Below are 21,662 nucleotides of genomic sequence, written 5' to 3'. Positions count from 1 at the left end.
AATTATCATATGATTCTTGTTCTTCAGTTTTTTTGATGTGATGTATCACATTTATAGAATTACTAATGTTAAACCATCTCTGCATGCCAAGAATGGATCCCACCTGGTCCAGATGAATAATCTGTATGATGTATTTTTGTATTCTGTTGAAGATCTTAGTGTCGATGTTCATCAAGGATATCGATCTGTAGTGTCCTTTTTTTGTTGGTTCTCTATACAGGTTTGGTATTAAGGTGATATTGGTCTCATAGAATGAATTTGGAAGAATTGCCTCTCCTTCTATTGTTTTGAAAAGTTTATGGAGGATTGGGGTCAGCTCTGCTTGGAATGCTTTGTAGAATTCAGCAATGAAACCATCTGGGCCCAGGGTTTTCTTTGTTGGGAAGGCTTTAATTACTGATTAAATCTCTGCCTCCATTATAGGTTTGTTTAGGTTTTCTGTTGCTTTGTGACTAAGTTTTGGTAGATGGTGAAGGCCCAGGAACCTATCTTCTAATTTGCACATAGTTGTTTGTAGTGATTTCTAATTATTCTCTGTATGGCTGTGGGATCTTTTGTTATGTTCCTTTTTCATCTTTGATATTAATTCTTGTTTTCTCTCGTTTTTTTTTTTTTTTTTTTTTTTTTTGGTCAGTTGGTCCAGTGGTGTGTCTATTTTGTTTGTTTTCTCAAAGAACCAACTTTCTGATTCATTGATTTTGTGTATTGTTCTTTTGATCTCCATTTGGTTTATTTCTTCTCTTATTTTGATTATTTATTGTTTTCTGTTGTTTTGAGGATTATTTTGTTATTTTTTTCTAGTTCCTTCAGGTGTATACTTAGCTCATTTATCTGTTGTCTTTCTTGTTTCTTGACAAAAACAAATTGTAATAAATTTACCTCTTAACAATGCCTTGAAGTAATCCGTAAGTTTTGATATGTTATGTTTGAGTTTTTGTTGGCTTCAAGGAATTTTTTATTTCTTCTTTAATTTCTTCTCTGACCCATTGCTCGTTCAGAAATATGTTGTTCATCTATCAAAAGTTTATAAATTTCATGGGGTATTTCAATTTATTTATCTCTAGTTTCACTCCATGGTGGTCTGAGAAGACACATGGTGTGATTTCAGTCTTATTGAAGTCAGTGAGACTTGTTTTGTGCCCTATCATGTGGTCAATTCTGGATACAGTTCCATGAACAGCTGGAAAAAATGTATATTCCAAGTCCATGGGATGGAAGGTTCTGTATAGATCTATTAAGTCCATTTGTTCTATTATCTGTGAGTTCTGTTGTTTCATTTGTTGAGTTTCTGTCTCATTGATCTATCTAGTGGTGTTAATAGGGTGTTAACATCCCCAAGTATTGGGACCAGTGCAGTGGCCTAGCAGCTAAAGTTCTCACCTTGAACGTACCAGATCCCATATGGGCAGTGGTTCTAATCCTAGCAGCCACATGTCCCATCCAGTTCCCTATTCTTGGCCTAGGAAGCAGTAGAGGACAGCCCCAAGGCCTTGGGACCCTGCACCCACATGGGAGACCTAGAGTAGGTTCATGGCTCCTGGCTTCAGATTGGCACAGCACCATTGCAGTCACTTGGGGAGTGAATCATTGGACAGAAGCTCTTCCTGTCTGTCTCTCCTCCTCTCTGTATATCTGACCTGCAATAAAAATAAATAAATATTTTTTTTAAATCCCCCACTATTATTGTATTGGCATGTATGTCTCCCCTTAGTTGTTTCATATAGCTAGAAGCTCTTGTGTTTGGCGTGTAAATGTTTATTATTGTTATTTCTTCTTGGTGGATGGCGCCCTTTATTATGACGTAGTGCCCATCTTTATCTCCTCTCGTATTTTTTACGCTGAAATCTATAACATTTGATATTAGCAGAGTTAGAATTTAAGATGTATTTATTTAAAAGGCAGAATGACAGAGTAAGAAAAAAAAGAAAGATCTTCCATTACTGTTTCACTTTCCAAAATGACTGCAAATGTCAGGCTGTAACCAGGAGCCTGTAACTCCATCCACATCTCCCACATGGCTGGCAGGGACCCAAATACTTGAGTTATTTTCCACTGCTTTGCCAGGCACACTGACAGGAAACTAGATTAGAAGCAGAGCTGCTGAGACTTGAGCCAACACTCTGATTATGGGATGCCCACAACGCAAACAGTGGGGCTTAACCTCCTGTACCACAAACCAGCCCCCAATAGTTGGAATTTAAACAAGATTTTTCAAGACCAAGATATAAAAACCACTGTACAGTTCTGCCTCTACAGTGAAGAAAATTGTGCTAAACTATTGCCTTTAAGATTACTAGCCTAAGCAAATAATAGCTAATATGGAGTCAGAATACCTAATAAGCATAGAATCAGTGAGACAGAAAGCAAAGGGGTTCTTAGTGGATTTCTGTGATATGTCAAGCAGTGGATAAAATCTGAAAAGAATCAGATTTAAAATCATACTCAAGGGTTGGTATTGTGATGCAGCAAGTTAATCACCACTTGCAAAGCCAATACCCGGTTCAGAACTGCTGCTCTACTTCCAGCTGAGACCATGTTAATGTGCTTGGGACCACAGCAGAAAATAGCCCACATACTTGGGCCCCTGCCACCTACTTGAGAGGCCAGGATAGAATTCCTGATTCTTGGCTTTGGACTGGCCCACTCTTAGCTGTTCTGGCCAGTGGATGGTGACTCAACAGATGGAAGGCATTTTTTCTCTATATTAAATAAATAAAATATTAAAAAGTAATAAAATTTTTAGAAATAAGTATTCAGCAGTATTAGAAGGAATACATTCATTAAATTTGGGGTAAACTGTCTAGCTTTATATGCCTTAAATATGGCATATGTTAAAAAAAATAGTTAATCTAATGAAGTTCAGTTGGAGGCTAAGGTTTTTCAGTTCAAGGCATTAATAGCAAAAGGAGTAGCTCTGTGGCAGGTGTCTGAGTTGGAATCATCATTCTTGCTTGTGACCTTGAACATATTTACTTAATCTCACCCAAACACAGGTTCCTTCAGCATAAAATGGGTATAATAATGGATCCAATGCAAAGAGCTGTGGGGATTAAATGAGATGTGCATGGAAAGCATGTAACTCCACTCCTGGGACACCATGAGCACTCGATGAGCTACCCTTAAAGCTAGGAACACGTTTGAACCAGTCCTTCTCAACTGCAGCTGCACAGCAGACTTTCTGGGGGTGTTTAATGAAATGCCAGTGACCTCACCCCAAAACTCATGTTTTATTCATTCCAAGGTGTGGTCTCAGCACCCCTGTGTTTTCGAAAGTGATCTCCAGATACCTGGAGAGTTAGTGAACCAGGGGCCAAACATAGGTCACATCTGACCCCTATCATACGTTTGTAAATAAAATATCATTGAAATACAGGTATGCCTAATTGTCTGTGTATTATCTGTGGTAATTTGAATTTTTGTTTTCCCCTTGACAGCTTATTAAAGTTGGTTAATCATCTAGAGTGGTGACTTCAGCCCTGATGCCGGGTACAGTCCTGGTGGAAGCAATCCCAGCACGATAGAAAGAGTGGGTAAACGGGCATGTGGATTCTCAGCTGGATGATCATGTGGCTTATCTTCGCGTCTCCACAATGCTTTTTTCCCAAATATGATCCTTGGGATCTTGGTAGGAACCCCAAGTGGTCCCTTTGCTTTGGTCAAATCAGTACACAGCTCTGCTAAACCTGTTATGTGGCAACTGGCTGGCATAATCCTATTTTAGCAAATCACAGCCTTGAATTTCCAGGGTGTTTTTCCGGTGTTATTAAAGCCACATCAGCACCCCAGCTCCGTTAGAAGAGGTAAAGCAGATGTAGAAACCATTGCTCAAGGAGCAGAATCACACTCCCCTGCAATCTTGGCTGCCTCAAAGTCTACCCACCCCTCAGGCTGCTCACAGGGCAGCCGAGCAGTTGTGACAAAGACCACATGACCTTCCAAGTCTAAAATCTTTAGTAACTGGTCCTTTACAGCAATTTCACGGACTCCTGTGATAGCATACAATCCTTGAGCTGCCAACACCACTTGGGGGCGGTATACCCTCATCACAAGAACAAGATTGAGGCACTAGAAAACCAAACACTTGGAATTGCAGGAATGGATGGATGTTTTTCCCACCTACAGGCTCCTTTACCTAATTTTTTTTTAAGATTTATTTATTTTTATTGGAAAGTCAGATATACAGAGAGGAGGAGAGACAGTGAGAAAGATCTTCCGTCCGATGATTCACTCCCCAAGTGACCGCAACGGGCCGATGCTATGCTGATCCGAAGCCAGGATCCAGGAACTTCTTCCAGGTCTCCCACGTAGGTGCAGAGTCCCAAGGCACTGGGCCGTCCTTGACTGCTTTCCCAGGCCACAAGCAGGGAGCTGGATGGGAAGTCGAGCTGCCCGGATTAGAACTGGCGCCCATATGGGATCCCGGGGCGGTCAAGGCGAGGACTTTAGCCGCTAGGCCATGCTGCCGGGGCCCTAATTTTTTTTTTCTTTTTATTGGAAAGGCAGATTTACAGACAGAAGGAGAGGCAAAGATCTTTCATCTGCTGGTTCACCCCTTAAGTGGTCACAATGGCCAGAGCTGAGCCAATCCGAAGTCAAGACCCAGGAACGTCTGGGTCTTCCACGCAGGTGAAGGGCTCTAAGGCTTTGGGCCATTTTCAGGGTAGCCAGAGTGACATTCTCTACCCTCTTTCTTGTATATCTTAGGAGAGCCCATCCTTAAACCCATCTTCATCATGGCACTCTTGCTTCCCATCCTTTTCTGGCTACTCTCAAAGTAAAAACGTTCTCAGTTCTTCTCCCGTAACTTATGTTCTCTTCGTCTGTTTCAGATGCATATTAGTCCTAGTAGATACTGACTCTTCCTTTTGCTTGTGTAAGTAGTTATTAATTCTACAAAGTTTGGAAATCAGATTGCCAATTGACAAAGGACATAGCCAGGACTTACTATGAAATGAGGCCAGAAAGAAATTCATATTAACTGAACAAGTTTGATTGAGGAAGGCAGACCAGAGCAAGTACAGGCATAAACACAATCCCAGCCTCATAATCCCACGCCTGGTGACACAGATAGGGGGGCAGACTCAAGTTAACACTGGAACCTTCCTGTTGTAGTCTCACCAAAGAATGCTAGGCTCCATTCCTTCCCTCGGGTTCCATAGGAGCTTCGTGAAATGCACCAAAAAGGAAAAAAAAAAAAAAAAAAGAAAAGAAGAAATGGAAGAGGGAGAAAGTGAGGGAAAGAGAATATAGAGAGGAAGTTTTGCACTGCTAACTGTAAACCTGTAAACATTTCTATTTACAGCTTATATAAGTAGCTAAGGGCTCTGGAAAATTTTAAGTTATCTCTATGCCAAATAAATCTGAATACCGTTTCCTTTTCTTGTGAATAATATTTCATTGTATGTAAGTACAACTTTTGGTTGTTTTTTATTTATTTATTTGAAAGGCAGAGAGTGAGAGAAAGAACTCCTATCTGGGTCTCCCAATTGAGCCATCATCTGCTGCTTTCCATCAGGCAGTTGGAAAAGGAAACAGCCTGGATATCAATGTAGGACTCTGACACAAGGTACTGCAGCAGACACCCAGCTCTGCCTTTTCTTTCTAGTCATTCTGAATAATGTTGCTACAGTCATGGGCACGCTAGTGTCTCTTTAAGACTCTGTTTTTGATCGTTTTGCTATACACCCAGGGTTCTTGTGACAACTCTGGGGAACCACTGCACAATTTTCTCATGGCAGTTGCACCACTTCACAGTGCTCAAGCATGTCAGTCTGTTTATCCTTGATGACACCTGTTATCTCCTAGGGTGTTCATAGTGAGGAGAAAGCTCACTGTTGTGATTTGCACTCCCTGGTGATTAGTTATGTTGAGCATCCTTTTAGGTACTTACCAGCCTTTAGGTACCTATTTGGCAGGTACAACTGTTCTAATCCTTGGCCCATTTTGGAATCATAACTTTTTGTTGATGAGTTGTAGGAGTTTTGTGTATATTCTAGATATCAATCCCTCGTTGGGTATATGTTACTAATAGTTTCTCCCATTTTCTGAGTTGCTCCTTGCCTGTTGAAATTTTTTCATGAAGTCTAATCAATCTATATTTTCTTTTGTTGCCAATGCCTTTGGTGTCACATCCAAGATCATCACCAAATCCAATGCTGTTAATATTTTTACCAGTATTTTCTTCTGAGAACTTTCGAGTTTTGGCACCAAGTTTAAGTCTTTTTTTTTTTTTTTTAAGATTTATCTATTTTCACTGGAAAGGAAGATTCACAGAAAGAGAGACAGAGAAAGATCTTCCAACTGCTGGTTCATTCCCCAAACGGCCACAACGGCCAGAGCTGAGCCAAGCTAGAGCCAGGAGCCAAGCACTTCCCCTGGGTCACCCACATGGGCACAGGGTCCCAAAGCTTTGTGCCATCCTCTGCTGCTTTCCTAGGCAACATGTAGGGAACTGGATGGGAAGTGGAGCAACCAAGACCCAATGCAATGGTTCAATGGCTAAATCCTTGCCTTGTACATGCCAGGATCCCATATGGGCACTGGTTCAAGTCCTAGCTGCTTGATTGTGATAGCCGAGACAATAGAAAATGGAAATAGTAAGGCTAGATCTCCTGAAACATTCCTGGATGTGTCCATAACTTCAGATTCTCAGAGCGCTCTGAAAGGGGAGTGAGAGTACTTTTCACAAGAAAATTTCTCAGGCCTAGCAACTAAAATCCTCGCCTTGCACATGCCCGAATTCAATATGCACACCAGTTCTAATCCTCGCAGCTTCCGATCCAGCTCCTTGCTTGTGGCCTGGGAAAGCAGTTGAGAACAGCCCAAAGCCTTGGGACCCTGCACCCACAGGAGAGAGCTGGAAGAAACTCCTAGCTCCTGGCTCCTGGCTTCAGATTGACGCAGCTCTGGCCATTGTGGCTGCTTGGGGAGTGAATCAACAGACGGAAAATCGTCCTCTCTTTTTCTTCTCCTCTCTGTATATCTGACTTTCCAATAAAAATAAAATAAAATTTTTGAAAAAGGAAATTTCTCATTTCAGGATGAGATATTTTCTTTTACAGCTCACATGGTGAGCTGATTGCCACAAATTGGGGTTTTTTTTAAAGATTTATTTTTATTACAAAGTCAGATACAGAGAGAGGAGGAGAGATAGAGAGGAAGTAGAGCTGCCGGGATTAGAACTAGTGACCATATGGGATCCCAGTGCATTCAAGGTGAGGACCTGAGGCACTAGGCCACGCCACTGGGCCCCACAAATTGGTTTTTGTAGATGGAATTGGAAGTACCTATTTACCTGATTCAGTTGTTCTCTACTAGGAAGGATGCAGCTGTTTCTGACTGGATAGTTTAAAAGCACATGATGCTTAAACTGATTGGATATCTGTGTTTCACATCAATACAACGTCACTACAATTGGATAATCTGTATTGTGAACTGATATAAACTAAATTGAGTGAATTATTCATATCACGTGCCAGTGCTTCCTTAGTTGATTGAGTGATCATTGCTTAAAAACCCTTGAACACGGCTGGTCAGCGTTGTTCCCCTCTTCCACGTGCAGTGGTAGGGGAAGAGTCCACCAGTTGGTGCCAGCTGGTGAATAAAGACTCCTGAGTTTCAAAAAACAATAGTATTCATTTATTTGAAAGACAGAGCCACGGGGGGCGGGGGGAGAGAGAGAGATACATACATACATACATACATACATACATAGAAAGATAAAGAGAATGAGATCTTCCATCCTTGATTCACCCTCTCCCCACCCCTCCAATATGGCTACAAAGGCTAGAGCTGGACCAATCCAAGGCAGGAGCCAGGAGCTTCATCCAGGTCTCCTACATGGGTGGCAGGGGCTCAAGCCTTCTTGGGCCATCTTCCACTGCTTTCCCAGGCCATTAGCAGGGAGCTGGATCAGAAACAGAGCAGCCGGGACTCAAATTGAGGCCCATATGGGATGCTGGCTTTGTAGCCAGCAGCTTAACCCAATGTGCCACAATGCTGGGCCCAGAAAAATGGACATTTTAACTGATAGACTAAATGCCATTTACTCTTTTAGTTCTTGATTTCACAGAATTATACCTTTATATACTGTATATCCAGAAAATTAGACTAGTATTTTTTAATTAACTAGTTTTTAAGATCATGTAGGAAACAAAATAGGAAACAAAAACCTTAAGTTATAATAATACTAGTTTTTAGACTAATACTTGTGTGTCATATTCAGCCTTTTATGATCATTTGAACTTTTATACAGATTTTTAAAAAAGATTTATTTATTTTTATTGGAAAGGCAGATTTACAGAGAGAAGGAGAAACAGAAAGATCCTCATTCTGCTGGTTCACTCCCCCAGTAGCTGCAATGGCCAGAGCTGAGCTGAGCTGAAGCCTGGAGCCAGAAGCTTCTTCCGGATCTCCTACACGGGTGCAGGATCCCAAGGCTTTGGGCCATCCTTGAATGCTTTCCCAAGCCACAATCAAGGAGCTGGATGGGAAGTGGAGCAGCTGGGATAAAAACCAGTGCCCATATGGTATCCTGGCACATGCAAGACATGGACTTAAGCCACTAGGCTACTGTGCTGGGCCTTATACAAATTACTTGAAGAGTGATTTGCGAGAGAAGGTGTTATGGGGGGCAGCCTATGATAGCCAGCACCCATTGACACTGGGCAAATGAAATTTGGCTGGGTCCGCCAACCTCTGTCCTAAAGGTGGATCCTAACAGCAATGGAATGTTAATTCCATCCTCAACCACTTCCCCCACATCCTAAATGAGCCAGGATACTGGAAGTCCAATTAGTCTAGGTGTTTTTAGTTACAAGCCCAGTTCCTGTTCCTACCAACCCAACGAGCACTAATCAACTCCTTAGCCCACAACACTTAGGTATTCGCTCCTGCCCACCTGTGACTCACCTATCAACTGAGAGGGGGCGGTATTGCATTGTCATGTAACCACTCCCCTCACAAGCCCCTTTAAAAGGCCCATGAAGCAGGGGCTCTCACTCTCTTTCTGGCCAGGTGCTTCCATTACTCTGGCACCTCCACTCTTGGTTGACCCAGGACAGGTAATCCCCTGAGCATGGTCCCTGTGTACTGCTTAGAAGAGGCAATGGTTATAATAATGTTGTTTCTGCTTTGTGTACTATCTGGAGTTCCAAGAGAGGTGAGGCCTAGCAGTAGTAGAATGGGAGCAGAAAAGCCAGGGAAAGGTGAATGTCTGCAGCTTTGTAAGTGTGTCCAGGTTATTCGTTGTATGTCTCTTTAGCCGCTAGGCCACGCCGCTGGGCCCGTTGTATGTCTCTTAAGATAACTTATATTGTTGGGGAAGCTGGGACATAAGTCTTCAGCTTAATGAATAGACTTAAGGATAATGACCATTTGTTCCTTTGGGAATTATGATTAATTGGATTATGATTGGTTGGATTGCCGTATGGACTTGTGATTTGCTATTGTGCTCTATTATCTCCAAACTTAGTTAATAAAGAACTCCTTATTAAACCTTAGACATGACTGGTGTCATCTCGCTCGCACCCTGCAACAAAGGAAGATGATGAGAAATGTTTTTTAAAACTAGGAAGGGAGGGCCCAGTACAATGGCTCAATGGCTAAATCCTTACCTTGAAAGCACCAGTATCCTATATGGGCGCTGGTTCATGGCCTGGACACTCCATTTCCACCTGCTCCCTGCTTGTGGCCTACGAGGGCAACAGAGGGACAGTCCAAAGCCTTGGGACCCTGCTCCCACATGGGAGATCTAGAAGAAGCTCTTGGCCCTGACTTCTGATCAGCTCAGCTCAAGCCTTTGTGGTCATTTAGGGAGTGAACCAGTGGATGGAAGATCTTTCTGTCTCTCCTCTCCATTAAAGAAAAACAAACAAACAAACAAAAAAGAAATAGCAAAACAGAAATAGAAAGGAGGAAAGAGGAGGAAGAACAGCAAAGAGAGACGATGAGAATGCTCTATCCCAGTGAGCTCAGCCTATAGCATGGTGCTGTGCTTTTATCCACATGCCTTTAGCAAAACATTCCATTATTTAATTATTTAAGGGTTATTTGTCATTCAGTTTCATTCTTCAGTCTTCAAAGTTGAATGTAGGGTTTCTACTTTCATTAGCCTGGCTGGACCGAGGAAATATAGGGGAGCAAATGGAGGATTTGGGAAGACTCGCTCTCTCTGGCACACTAGAACACTCCTTCAGACAGCTTCTCACCACTCAGAACTGGTCCTTAAGTGCATGCTGCTGTGACTGTGCTGCTGAGGCTGAGGTGCCTGCCCTGCATTCAGACAACACAATGGTTGCCAGGAGTGTCTCCCAGGAGGGATGACCAGGCTTGACTATTTGCAGGAACTGTGATTTCCTACTCTACAGTCAGAACCCAGCCCTTCATTACTGAGGTTGTTTTCTTTTCAGTTTCAGAAAAAGCCCTGCCCTCCAGGGAACCTCTGCTCCCTATTTTTTTTTTTTTTTTTTTTAGTATATGACCCAAGAACCACCAGACAAGGCGCAATTACTCCAGGGGACGTCCTGCTCCAATGACAGTGAAGATTTCTCATGTGCTTACACACTTTTTGGCTATTGCAGGTTGTCCTTGTTAAGCCAGCAGCCTTAGTGGGAATATGACACACGCAAGGAGAGACTGGTACTTTGCTATCTTTCCTTCACTCTGAGGTTTATGTTCCTACAAAAGTTATACTAGGTCAGCCAAAGCTAATCTTGGGAGACATCAAAGTGAGCCTTGAGGAAGCAGGCTGGGAGATAGGGCCAATCAGCAAAACCCAAGAGAGCACATTAGTCAGTTGGAGACTTAAGAATCTGGGATGCTGGGCCACTTAATCACCACCACCTTTTGTTTCCTTCCCCTTGATGCTCGGATCCCTGCTCCAGGAGAGTTTTCTCTTGGCAAGTATAACCCTACTTCCTATTCTCCCCTTTCCTAAGAAATGTGCTTGGCTGAACTGAGTGGGCAAGCAGTTTTCATTAACTTCCTTCTGTTAGCAAGAAAGACCACAACACAGCTAGAAACTCGTTCAGAAGGCGAAGTGTAGAGATGAAGAGTCCGCTTCTTGGTCTTCCACATGCAGAGATGGCTGTGTTGGGATGAAGAATATCAGCATGGTGGGAGTGAGGGGGGATCTCAAGGAGAGGATGAGACCAGGATCCCTGGAAGTAGACATGAAAAAGGGAAGTACAGGAGCACAGCATCCATATCTTCTCCAGGTCAAAGGTTCTTTGGCCACACTTGCTGTTCACTTTTCTCCTCAGAGCTGTATCCAAGCACCAGCACCATGCGACGTTGCATTTGGAAATTTGTCACAGCAATTGTGGCCTCAGTTCTCTTGAGTATCTTCCTCCATGAGAAAATCTGTGATAGTGAATATGGACTTTTGGGGGTAAGTATAATAACCTGATATTGCAACCAACTTCAAATTCTTAAGCAGGAAACTAAATGAATGAAAGGCTATCTAGCGTTGTCAATGTGGATCATACTAGAACCACTGCAGATTTCCTTAAAAAAGAGAAGTGGGAATTTAGAATGAATTGTTGTAGATATAAAATCTGGTTATTAGTCTTCCTTAAGAAAAGGCAGGGGCATGTGCCTGTTGCAGGGTACGAGCGAGATCACACCAGACATGTCTAAGGTTTATAAAGGAGTCTTTATTATTCAAGCTTGAAGTCAACAGAGCACAATAGCAACTTACAAGTCCATACAGCAATCCACCCAATTATAATCCAATGAATCATAATCCTAAAAGAAACAAATGGTCATTATCCTTAAGTCCATCCATTAAGCTGAAAACCTATGTCCTAGCTTCCCCAACAATATAAGTTATCTTAAGAGACACCCAACAAATAACCTGGACACACTTACAACGCTGCAGACATTCACCTTTCCCTGGCTTCTCTGCCCCCATTCTACTACTGCTTGGCTTCACCCCTCCTGGAACTCCAGATAATACACAAAGCAGAAAAAGCATCACTATAATCATTGCCTCTTCTAAGCAGTACTCAGGGACCATGCTCAGGGGATTACCTGTCCTGGGTCAACCAAGAGTGGAGGTGCCAGAGTAATGGAAGCACCTGGCCAGAAAGAAAAGAGCCCCTGCTTCATGGGCCTTTTAAAGGGGCTTGTGAGGGGAGTGGTTACACAACAATGCAATACCGCCCCCTCTCAGTTGATAGGTGAGTCACAGGTGGGCAGGAGCCAATACTTAAGTGTTGTGGGCTAAGGAGTTGATTAGTGCTCGTTAGGATGGACAGGAACAGGAACAGGAACAGGGTTGGTAGCTAAAAATACCTAAACTAATTGGACTTCCAGTATCCTGGCTCATTTAGGATGTGGGGGAAGTGGTTGAGGATGCAATTACTATTCCATTGCTGTTAGGATCCACCTTTAGGACAGAGGTTGGGGGACCCAGCCAAATTTCATTTGTCCACTTGTCAATGGGTGCTGGCTATCATAGGCTGCACCCCATAACATGCCTAGGATGCCAGCATCCCATGTGGGCACCAGTTTGTGTCCCAACTGCTCTACTTCTAATCCAGCTCCCTGCTGATGCACCTGGGAAAACAATAGAGCATGGCTCAAGCCCTTGGGACCCAGTACCCACAGGGGAGACTCGAAAGATCCAGGCTCCTGGCTTTAGATTGGCTCAGTTCTGGCTGTTGCAGTCATTTGTGGAATAAACCAGTGGATGAAAGAGCCTTCTTTTCTCTCTGTCTCTCCTTCTCTGTAGCCCTACCCTTCATATTAAAAAAAAATTAAGATTTATTTATTTTTGTTGGAAAAGCAGATTTACAGAGAGGAAAGAAGAAAGATCTTCAGTCTGCTAGTTCACTCCACAAGTGGACACAATGGCCAGAGCTGAGCTGATCCAAAACCAGGAGCCCCCATGAGCTTCTTCTGAGTATCCTAGTGGGGTGTAGGATCCCAAGGCTTTGGGCAGTACTTGACTGTTTTCCCAGGACACAAGCAGGGAGCTGAATAGGAATTGGAGCACCCAGGACATGAACTGGTGCTCAACCAGCATGCAAGGCAAGGACTTCAGCCACTAGGCTACCATGCTGAGCCCCAAATTAAAAAAAAAAATTTTTTTAAGCAATTGACCTTCTTTTTGTTTAAACTTGTGTTTGTTTGTTTGTTTGTTTGTTTGAAAGAGTTACCCAGGGAGGATGAGAGAGATCTTCCATTCACTGGTTCACTACAGCTTGGGCTGTGATGGGCAGAAGCCAGGAACTTCATCTGGGTCTCCACACAGGTGCAGGACTCAAGCATTAGGTCTAGCATTTCTGCTTTCCCAGCCTCAGCAAGGAACTAGATTAGAAGTGGAGTAGTCCGGACATGAACTGATGCCCCTATGGGATGTAGGCATTGCAGGCAGAGGCTTAATGTGCTATGTCAAAATGCTGGTACTTTCTATCAAAACATAAAGGAGAAAAAGGGAGCAATTTGTTTTCCGATACTGACAGTAGAGACAGAGGTTGGAAGGGGAACTGTTCAGGGGGAAGCCAAGGAGCTATGACACTGGAGAGAAGTGAAGATTGTTAAATGAAATGTGCAGTAGCTAGTGGTTTCACAATCAGTTGGAATGGACTGAGTGCTATACAGGCCCTATGATCTCTTATCCTGCACCTTCAGAAGCCAACTGAGAGACTTAGGTGTTGAGCAAGTAACTGTTGAAAGCCAACTGCTGATAGCTAGGCCCAAAATACTCTGTAAATTCCTAAAAAGCTGCTTTTCATTGACCCAGGAAATATGGATGGGACAAGACAGAAGAGGTGTCCCTGTAAGTGTGGTTGGAGAAAGGTACCAATGACTCCATGGACTGGAAGGACCAGCAGAAGTTGGGACACTGGCCACCTTCCTCTCCAGGAGCTGTTCTGGGAGGTCCTGTTTTTTCACTTTCTCACATTGACTGACTTGAAATCAAGTTTCTCAGTTAGCACACCTGCAAATAACATGAACAACTCATATCCACACGGGGCTATGCACTGGGAATCCACATTGGTCTAAAACACCTTGAAGCAGTTAGAGCAGAACTCGAGAGAAAGGCCCTATTCAAAGCAACAGTAAGGCCTAGAGAAACTGGCATGAGTTCAGGCTGAGAGGAGAGTGACATTTGCCAGCCTGACGATGGGAATAAAATTAGAGGTGGGTAGGGTAGGAGCAGGCAGAGAAGCCGACTCTGCATACAGGTGCTGCTCCACACAGACATGGAGGCTCCACTTCCCTGGCTCATGGCCACTGCTTCCATGGGAAGGCCCCCATGGGACAGCATTCCTGAGCCCCAAACTCCAGCTACTCTCAAGCCTGCCCAACCTGTCCTAGAAGGGGGATCTATCCCCCAACTCTCTCCAAAATGAACCTCAGGCCTGACAACTCTCTTGTCCTCAAAAGCAAAAGAAGATCATAGTTCAGCAAATGGTTCAGCAACAACTCAGCTCAGAAATCAAGAACCACCTGGAAAGCTTCAAGGAGATGCAGAAAACCTCCCCTCTGCTCCAGCACACCAAGTACAAACTCCTGGCTGGAAGCTCTCCCCATGGAAAGAGTGAGTACATGCGAGGGAGCAGGCAGACTGGGAGAGGCCACACAGGTACTGCAGTGAGAAAGAGCAAAGGGAGAATGAACTGGCACTCGAGAAGGCAGGGGAGCCAGAGCCAGGGCCGTGCTGCGTATACCCTTGGGTGCAAGTAACAACCCTGAGTGCAGCGTCCTCCCACCTGCCCACCCCTTGAGTGACCAACAATGGCCCACAGGCCACAGTGATCCTGCAAAGGAGTCCCTCCAAAGCAAAGCTCATTCAGGGCAGATCCCCCAGGGGGAGAAGACAGAAGAGGAGAGGAACAGTGGGAGCCATGGGAGGAAGCAGTGGGTGGCTGCAGAGAGCTTAGGCCTTGGGTTGCAGTACATCACACAACCACCCCCTCACGATGCCACTGCCCATGCTCTGACCTGTCAAGCCTGGGATTTCTGTCGATCCCCAGAGAGCCTCTGGTCCAGGTCTCATGGATTCATCATAGCCTAGATGACTCAAGGTAAAGCCACACTAAGATGATCTGCCAGGCCAGCACATTGACTTCTGACATGTGTCAGGGTGGGGGTGGGGAGGAGTGGTGGTGGAGAAAGAAATGGCAGATCTCCACACAGGGGAAACATCTGTGCTCTCTCAGCAGACAGCCTTGTCCTTCATGTGCTTCCTGCATACTCTGGCCTTTCAAAGTGCTGATCAGATCAAAGCACTTCTGACCAGGTTTGAACCTGCTGTCTGGACCACACTGTCTGGGGGAAAGCAAATGTGGGTTTGTTCCTGCAAACCAGCAGGGACTGGGAGGAGAGTCCTGGGAACTCTTTCCATCCTGAGGTGCTGAAGGTCCCTGTTTTTCCTGTCCTTCCCAGCACTGCTGACCGTGGGCATTTCCTCAATGCAGCATCCTCACGGGAGCCACCTGCTGGACACGCTGCACTCCCTGTTCCGAGCTACGTCCGAGGCTGAGCTGGAGTGCATCGTGGTGCTGGTCCACCTGTCAGATGCTGACCCTGAATGGCTACTCAAAACAGCTGACAGTATTTTAAAGCTCTTCGCCTCACATATAAGGTCCAGGAGGCTGCTTGTGGTCAGTGGTCTTCTCGGGGACTCCTCTCTCTCAAGACCCGTGAAACTCAATTACTCCTCGCCGTGTGCAGAGCTGTATTCCAGGCAGAGAGAAGGGCACGCCCTACTCATGAACTTCGCCAGTCAGCTCTCTGAGTACTTCCTGCTGCTGGAAGACAACACTCAATTTGCCCCCAACTTTGTTTCTGCCATCTATTGGACACTGTTGGCCTGGAAAGAAGAACGCTGGGTGGTCCTGGAGTTCTCCAGCCTTGACTCTGGGAAGGTTCTGCACACCAGCGACCTCTCCCTTCTCACCTCCATGCGTCTCCTCTTCCCAGTGAGCACTCCTATGCACTTGCTTCTGTCGAAGTTTCACTTGCTCTTGGGGCAGAGAGCTCCTATCAGCTTTGCTCCCAGCCTTTTCTCGCATCCCTTCAAGGATCTAAGTTCTCAGGATACATGTTGTTTTGAGGAAGAGGAAGAAAGGTATGATAATCTTGAAGAACCTGACAACCCTTTCGCCACGATCTACACCAACATGACGTTGTTTACAGGCTTTAAACACCCACACTACACCAACCTTCTGAACAGGATCAACTTCCTGACTCAGAATGTCCTTCCAGGGGATACATACACTTTGGTTTTTGATTTTCCTCACAACGTGGTTGAAATACAAGTGCTGACTGGCATTGGTCCTAGGAAGTTACACCACCTGGAACACGGGCAGGTTGAACTTGGCTACGAGCCTGTTCTGGATGGGATAGGCTGTGCCCACTATGTCCTGCTGGGACCCCTGGTCCAGGGCAAGTGCCATCAGAGGGTATTTTCTAATGTGGGTTTTATGGGGGCTGTGAGATGCATCCGTCTACTTGTGACAGCCCCTCAGTGGTCATATGTAGATATCAGACAAATCAATGTCTGGACTAAATCTGAGGGAAGGGAAGAATAAAAAAATTCTTCGTGGATTCTGTAAGGATGAGGTTTGGGATAGACTCAACTCAGATGACAAGAAATTAAAGTTCTGGAATCAGAAACACCATTATGAGCTTCTGGCTGTTCAGTGCAGGCTTACAGACACGATTGAGGCACAAAGAACATAGCATGCTCCTGAACCCCAAAGTCTCCCCAGCTCTTTTCATACCCATCTGTGCCTCTAGCATCTTGCCCTCAGGCAACCACTGTTACAGAACCCTGGAAATGGCTTGAAGTGTGACAGGAGGGCACAGGTGGTATTTGCCTTCAGACAAAGCCCAGCCCTCCCAAAGGCAAACGTGGCATCTCACTGAGAGTTTGAGTCTGGGATGTCCTCAGCAGTGGATGCCAATCTTTGTATGGTTTCTACATTTTTCTAGGGTAAAGATCCATAACTCTTACCCATATGGCCTTCCCCCAAAGCGTACAAGTTACTGAACTGGTAGATATCTTCTCCTGATGACACGAAGCAATGTATTGCCTAATGGAATGAAATCATCAATTCAGTAATTTTAGCTTAAAAAATGAGAGCATAAATTATTTCATTCTTTCATGTACTTAGTCAAGGTACTAAGAGTTCTTTGTTTGCCCCATTCAGGATGACAAAGATCCTACATTGAACAAAACATAGTTGGTACTAGCAAGAGGCTAATAACAGCAAACACTTATTTAACAAAATGATAATTTGTGGGTTCTTTTGCATTTTATTTATATTCAATCCTGTATATGTAACATTTATGGGTAATTTCAATGTGATCCCAATACAATTTTGAATGAGTTATAATAATTTCCTTCACATCTGATATTTTTTTAAATCTACCTATAAAAATCAACATATAAGAATATTATATGGGGCAAGCATTTAACCTAGTGATTAAAGCTCTCAGGTTCCACTGGCTCCTGCCATATGCGTGTGAGGTTTGGGTTGCACTTCTGGCTCCAGTTTCATGTTTTGCCCAGCCCTATTCCAAAGGCATCTGCAGAGTGAATTTAGTGCATGTTGTCTGTCTGCTTTGCCAATGAATACATACATTTAAAAAAAAGGAATGTGACATTATGCTATTTGCTGTCATGAGGACAGTAATATAAAGAAATCACATCAAACCCAATGGGATCAACATTGCTATTATCTTCCTCACTCTATAACTGCCCCACTTCCCGAGCTCTGTCCACCATGCTGGAAACTAAAGTCAAAATCCTATGGGGGGGCCCGGCGGCATGGCCTAGCGGCTAAAGTCCTCGCCTTGAAAGCCCCGGGATCCCATATGGGCGCTGGTTCTAATCCCGGCAGCTCCACTTCCCATCCAGCTCCCTGCTTGTGGCCTGGGAAAGCAGTTGAGGACAGACGGCCCAATGCATTGGGACAGTGCACCCACGTGAGAGACCCAGAAGAGGTTCCAGGTTCCCGGCTTCGGCCCGTTGCGGCTCACTTGGGGAGTGAATCATCGGACGGAAGGTCTTCCTCTCTGTCTCTCCTCCTCTGTGTATATCTGGCTGTAATAAAATGAATAAATCTTTAAAAAAAAATCCTATCGGAGCTTGTACTGCTAAGGAATCTGGAAATGTAGATTTAGAGATTGGAAATGTCCAGTCTGCAGTACAGAGGGGGCATATTAGAAAGAGGTTGAGGGGCCAATGCTATGGTGTGGCTGATTAGTCCTCTATCCGAGACATTAGCATCCCATGTGGGTGCTGGTTCAAGTCCTGGCTGCCCCTCTTCTGATCCAGCTTCCTGCTTGTGGCATGGGGAAAACAGTGAAGATTACTCAGATGCTCGGGTCCCTGAACCCACAATGGGTGACTCAGAAAGTCTAGGATCCTGGCTTTGGACCAGTCCAGTTGTAGTAGTAGTTCAGATGTAGTAGCCATTTGGGGAGTGAGCCAGGGATTGAAGATTTTCTCTCTCTCTCCCTCTCTCTGTCTCTCCTCTCAGTAATTCTGCCTCTCAAATAAAAATAAATGAACCTTAAAAAAATATATAGAGAGAGAGATGAAACGGGACAAGCAAACCTACCAGTGAAGGAATATGAATGCTAGGTTTTATGGCTTCCTTCTTTCCTTCTTTCTTCAAGTAACCCCCATCTTAGGATTATAGTGAAGGCTCTCCCCCCACCATCTGTCCACTCTCACAGCCCCACGACAATCAGGACGATGCTTCCTGGAAGTGGCAACCAACTTGGTCTTCAAGCCTTGTCTGCCTCTGCTCAGTTCCAACCTTGCTTTAAATCTGGGTTGGGAGAAGAAAGCCCTGAAGCCTGTCTTTTCTGGCCTGATGCAAGAAGGAAAATCCCCACATGGAGGGCAGCACCTACACTTTGCATCCCACTTCCACACCTCTATGGGGGTCACTGTCACTTTGAAAAGGACCTCTGTCGTAAATTCCAACAGGGCCCTCTGCAATTGCCTAAGGGGAGGTGGTATAGTTCTCTAGCATCATGCTCTAAAACAGCTTATCTGCATTTCTTCTGCCTGGCTCAGTAAGGCAAGGTAGGGCAAAGGTTGGGGAATTAATATGGAGAGTCTGAGAAGGCCTTCTGGGTTACAAAGTCCAACTCCATCATACACATCCTGGGACCTCCAACCATGTCCCAGGAATAGCAGGACTTTTCCTGTGCTCATTCTCTTACCAACTCCATGCCAAGAATTCCCAGAAGACGTGTTTGCTTTTCCATCTTTTTTTTTCCTGAACCTTATTCCTATCATTCAAATAGTTCAAGGACTTTCTATGTACATTATTTCAGAGGAGTCCATACAACGTGAAATAAAAAGCGAAAATTAAATTCTAGTACATATGATGCAAACAGATACATATATACAACAGCCCCTGACTTCAAATGACTCAGTCATGATTTTTCAAATTATAATGGCTTGATGTGGTCTAGACAGTCAGGGAGGAACAAGGATCTAAACACTGCCAAGACTCCTCGCACAGTCTTCGGCCACCATGCCAGGAAGGGGGAACCTTCCTCCACCCAGGTCAGGCAACTTGGGCAGTCTCCAGGTGCCTATGGCACTGGGCACCTCAGGCCATCCAGAGGTGTGTTCTGGGAACTTGGGGATGTGAATCTGCAGGGGGACTAGGGGATCACATAGGTGGGGGTGAGCGATGACTTCTGAGTTCATGCCCAGGTGAGGAAATACTGCTGAGGGACTTCCATGGATAAGGCCACCATATGTGTAGTAAGTGAGAGGCTGAGACCAGATGGTTTGGAGGGAAGAACAGGAGGGCCTTTTTTTTTTTTAAAGATTTATTCATTTTATTACAGCCAGATATACACAGAGGAGGAGAGACAGAGAGGAAGATCTTCCGTCCATGATTCACTCCCCAAGTGAGCCGCAACGGGCCGATGCGCGCCGATCCGATGCCGGGAACCAGGAACCTCTTCCGGGTCTCTCACGCGGGTGCAGGAACCCAAAGCATTGGGCCGTCTGTCCTCAACTGCTTTCCCAGGCCACAAGCAGGGAGCTGGATGGGAAGTGGAGCTGCCGGGATTAGAACCGGCGCCCATATGGGATCCCGGGGCTTTCAAGGCGAGGACTTTAGCCGCTAGGCCACGCCGCCGGGCCCAGAACAGGAGGGCCTTTACAGGCCAGGCCAAAGTCCCAGCACACAGAGACCTGAGCTGGGGTTGTTAGCATCAACCATCACCAAGCACCACTCACTGGCACACCAGTGAGAGTCAGAACAGGGGACAGGTGAAGTTAAGATGGGCCATGACAATAGCTAGCACGTGAGATAATCGGTCTGGAAGCAGAATCTTTGGGGGATATGTGGGCTCCCCACTAGGGTACTATAATCTCCACTGGTATGTCTAAAAGCCCTGGCTGGGGAACTTAGGGGACACAAGAAGACCAGAGCCAGATTGGGGGTAATGGGTTGGGTTGGACATGCCTACAGCATCTGTTGGCATAGGTGTGGATGGGATCTGTGGAGCAACAGACTGGGCTAGCCTCCAACACCCACTGGTACTCATTAGAGCCAGGTTGGGTATAGAACTGGCCAGGCAAGGTCTTCACTTCCGCTGAACCACACGAAAGCTGTGTCTGGGCATGGACTATGTGTGGCTGGGATGCAATACCCAACAGTAAAAACCAGAATAGATATGTGCTGGTTGAGCAAGGCCACTGTTCCTGCCAGGACAAGAGCTGGATAAAATTAACCTGGGCCAAGGACCTACTGGTGTGTGCAAGACCTACCACTGGGAGGAGACCTGATAGAGGAGCTTGGGAAATTCCTTCATTGGGATGCAGTCCCTGCAGGTGAGCGCAAGAATCAAGGCAAGGAGCAGCCCAGATCATGCCAGGTTACAGTACACGCCAGCATACATGTGGGTCAGGTCTGGGAACAGACCAGGTTGGGCTGGTTTATAACATCACTGGCAGATCCGAGAACCAGTACAGGATGCAGGAGGAGCCAAGTTGGACCACAACACCAGGCAGTTCACATTAGAGCTGGGACAGGGACCTGGCTGGGCTGAGCTAGACTGCAGCAACTACCAGCAGGAGGTGGAACTAGGGTTAGACTACACTGAGCCAGGCCACACAACACTATAGTAGATGCTAAGGTGAGGTGACCCATGCCAGTCTGAGGAAAGTGGGTGATGGGTTGTGAGCCCCAGGGGCAGGGGAACCAGTGGAGCTCAGGTCCTTGGGCTCACCTGCAAGGGGTATGTCATGTTCATGAACTCCAGGGGCAGAGGAGCTGGCAGGGCTCAAGTCACCTGTCTCAGGCCTTTCAGCCAGCCCATGAGGTAGGTGCTGGGTTCGAGAGCCTCAGGAGCGAGGGATCTGGCAGGGCTCAGGTGACCTGGCTCAGGTCCTTGGGCCCACCTGCAAGACTATGTCCTCAGTTTAAAAAGCAGAGCATGGACGCAGACCCCGATGCACATGAAGAATTTGGCAGCCTATGGGATACTGTAGCAGAAGAAGGAGAACTGAACAAATTGGACAACTACCCCAGCCAAAACATGACAGCAAAAATCCTGCTAAACGGAGATTTGAGGTCAACTATGTCAGCCAACAGACATTGAGAGGGCTTTATCATCCTTGGATCAGCAAAATCGAGAGCATTTCAGAAATACCCAAACCACCTTGG

The 21,662-nt window shown here is 45.4% G+C and overlaps 1 protein-coding gene across 2 annotated transcripts; it reads left to right on the top strand.

The window, feature by feature from the left end:
• Window positions 1-10,151: 10,151 nt before the first annotated feature.
• Window positions 10,152-16,634, top strand: LOC131481313 (alpha-1,3-mannosyl-glycoprotein 4-beta-N-acetylglucosaminyltransferase-like protein MGAT4E). Of its 2 annotated transcripts, none has more exons than XM_058669721.1 (4): window positions 10,152-10,727; window positions 11,262-11,389; window positions 14,395-14,548; window positions 15,397-16,634. In XM_058669721.1, the coding sequence occupies exons 2-4, from the start codon at window positions 11,285-11,287 to the stop codon at window positions 16,542-16,544; spliced, it is 1,407 nt and encodes a 468-aa protein (XP_058525704.1). In that variant the 5' UTR covers window positions 10,152-10,727; window positions 11,262-11,284; the 3' UTR covers window positions 16,545-16,634. The 2 variants fall into 2 exon arrangements, with proteins under 2 accessions (XP_058525704.1, XP_058525703.1); XM_058669720.1 differs by having other exon boundaries at window positions 10,157-10,638.
• The last annotated feature ends 5,028 nt before the right edge of the window (window positions 16,635-21,662 follow it).

This window comes from Ochotona princeps, chromosome 10, assembly GCF_030435755.1.
Source record: "Ochotona princeps isolate mOchPri1 chromosome 10, mOchPri1.hap1, whole genome shotgun sequence".
Classification (NCBI taxonomy): domain Eukaryota; kingdom Metazoa; phylum Chordata; class Mammalia; order Lagomorpha; family Ochotonidae; genus Ochotona; species Ochotona princeps.
This window is presented reverse-complemented; position numbering and strand designations above follow the sequence as displayed.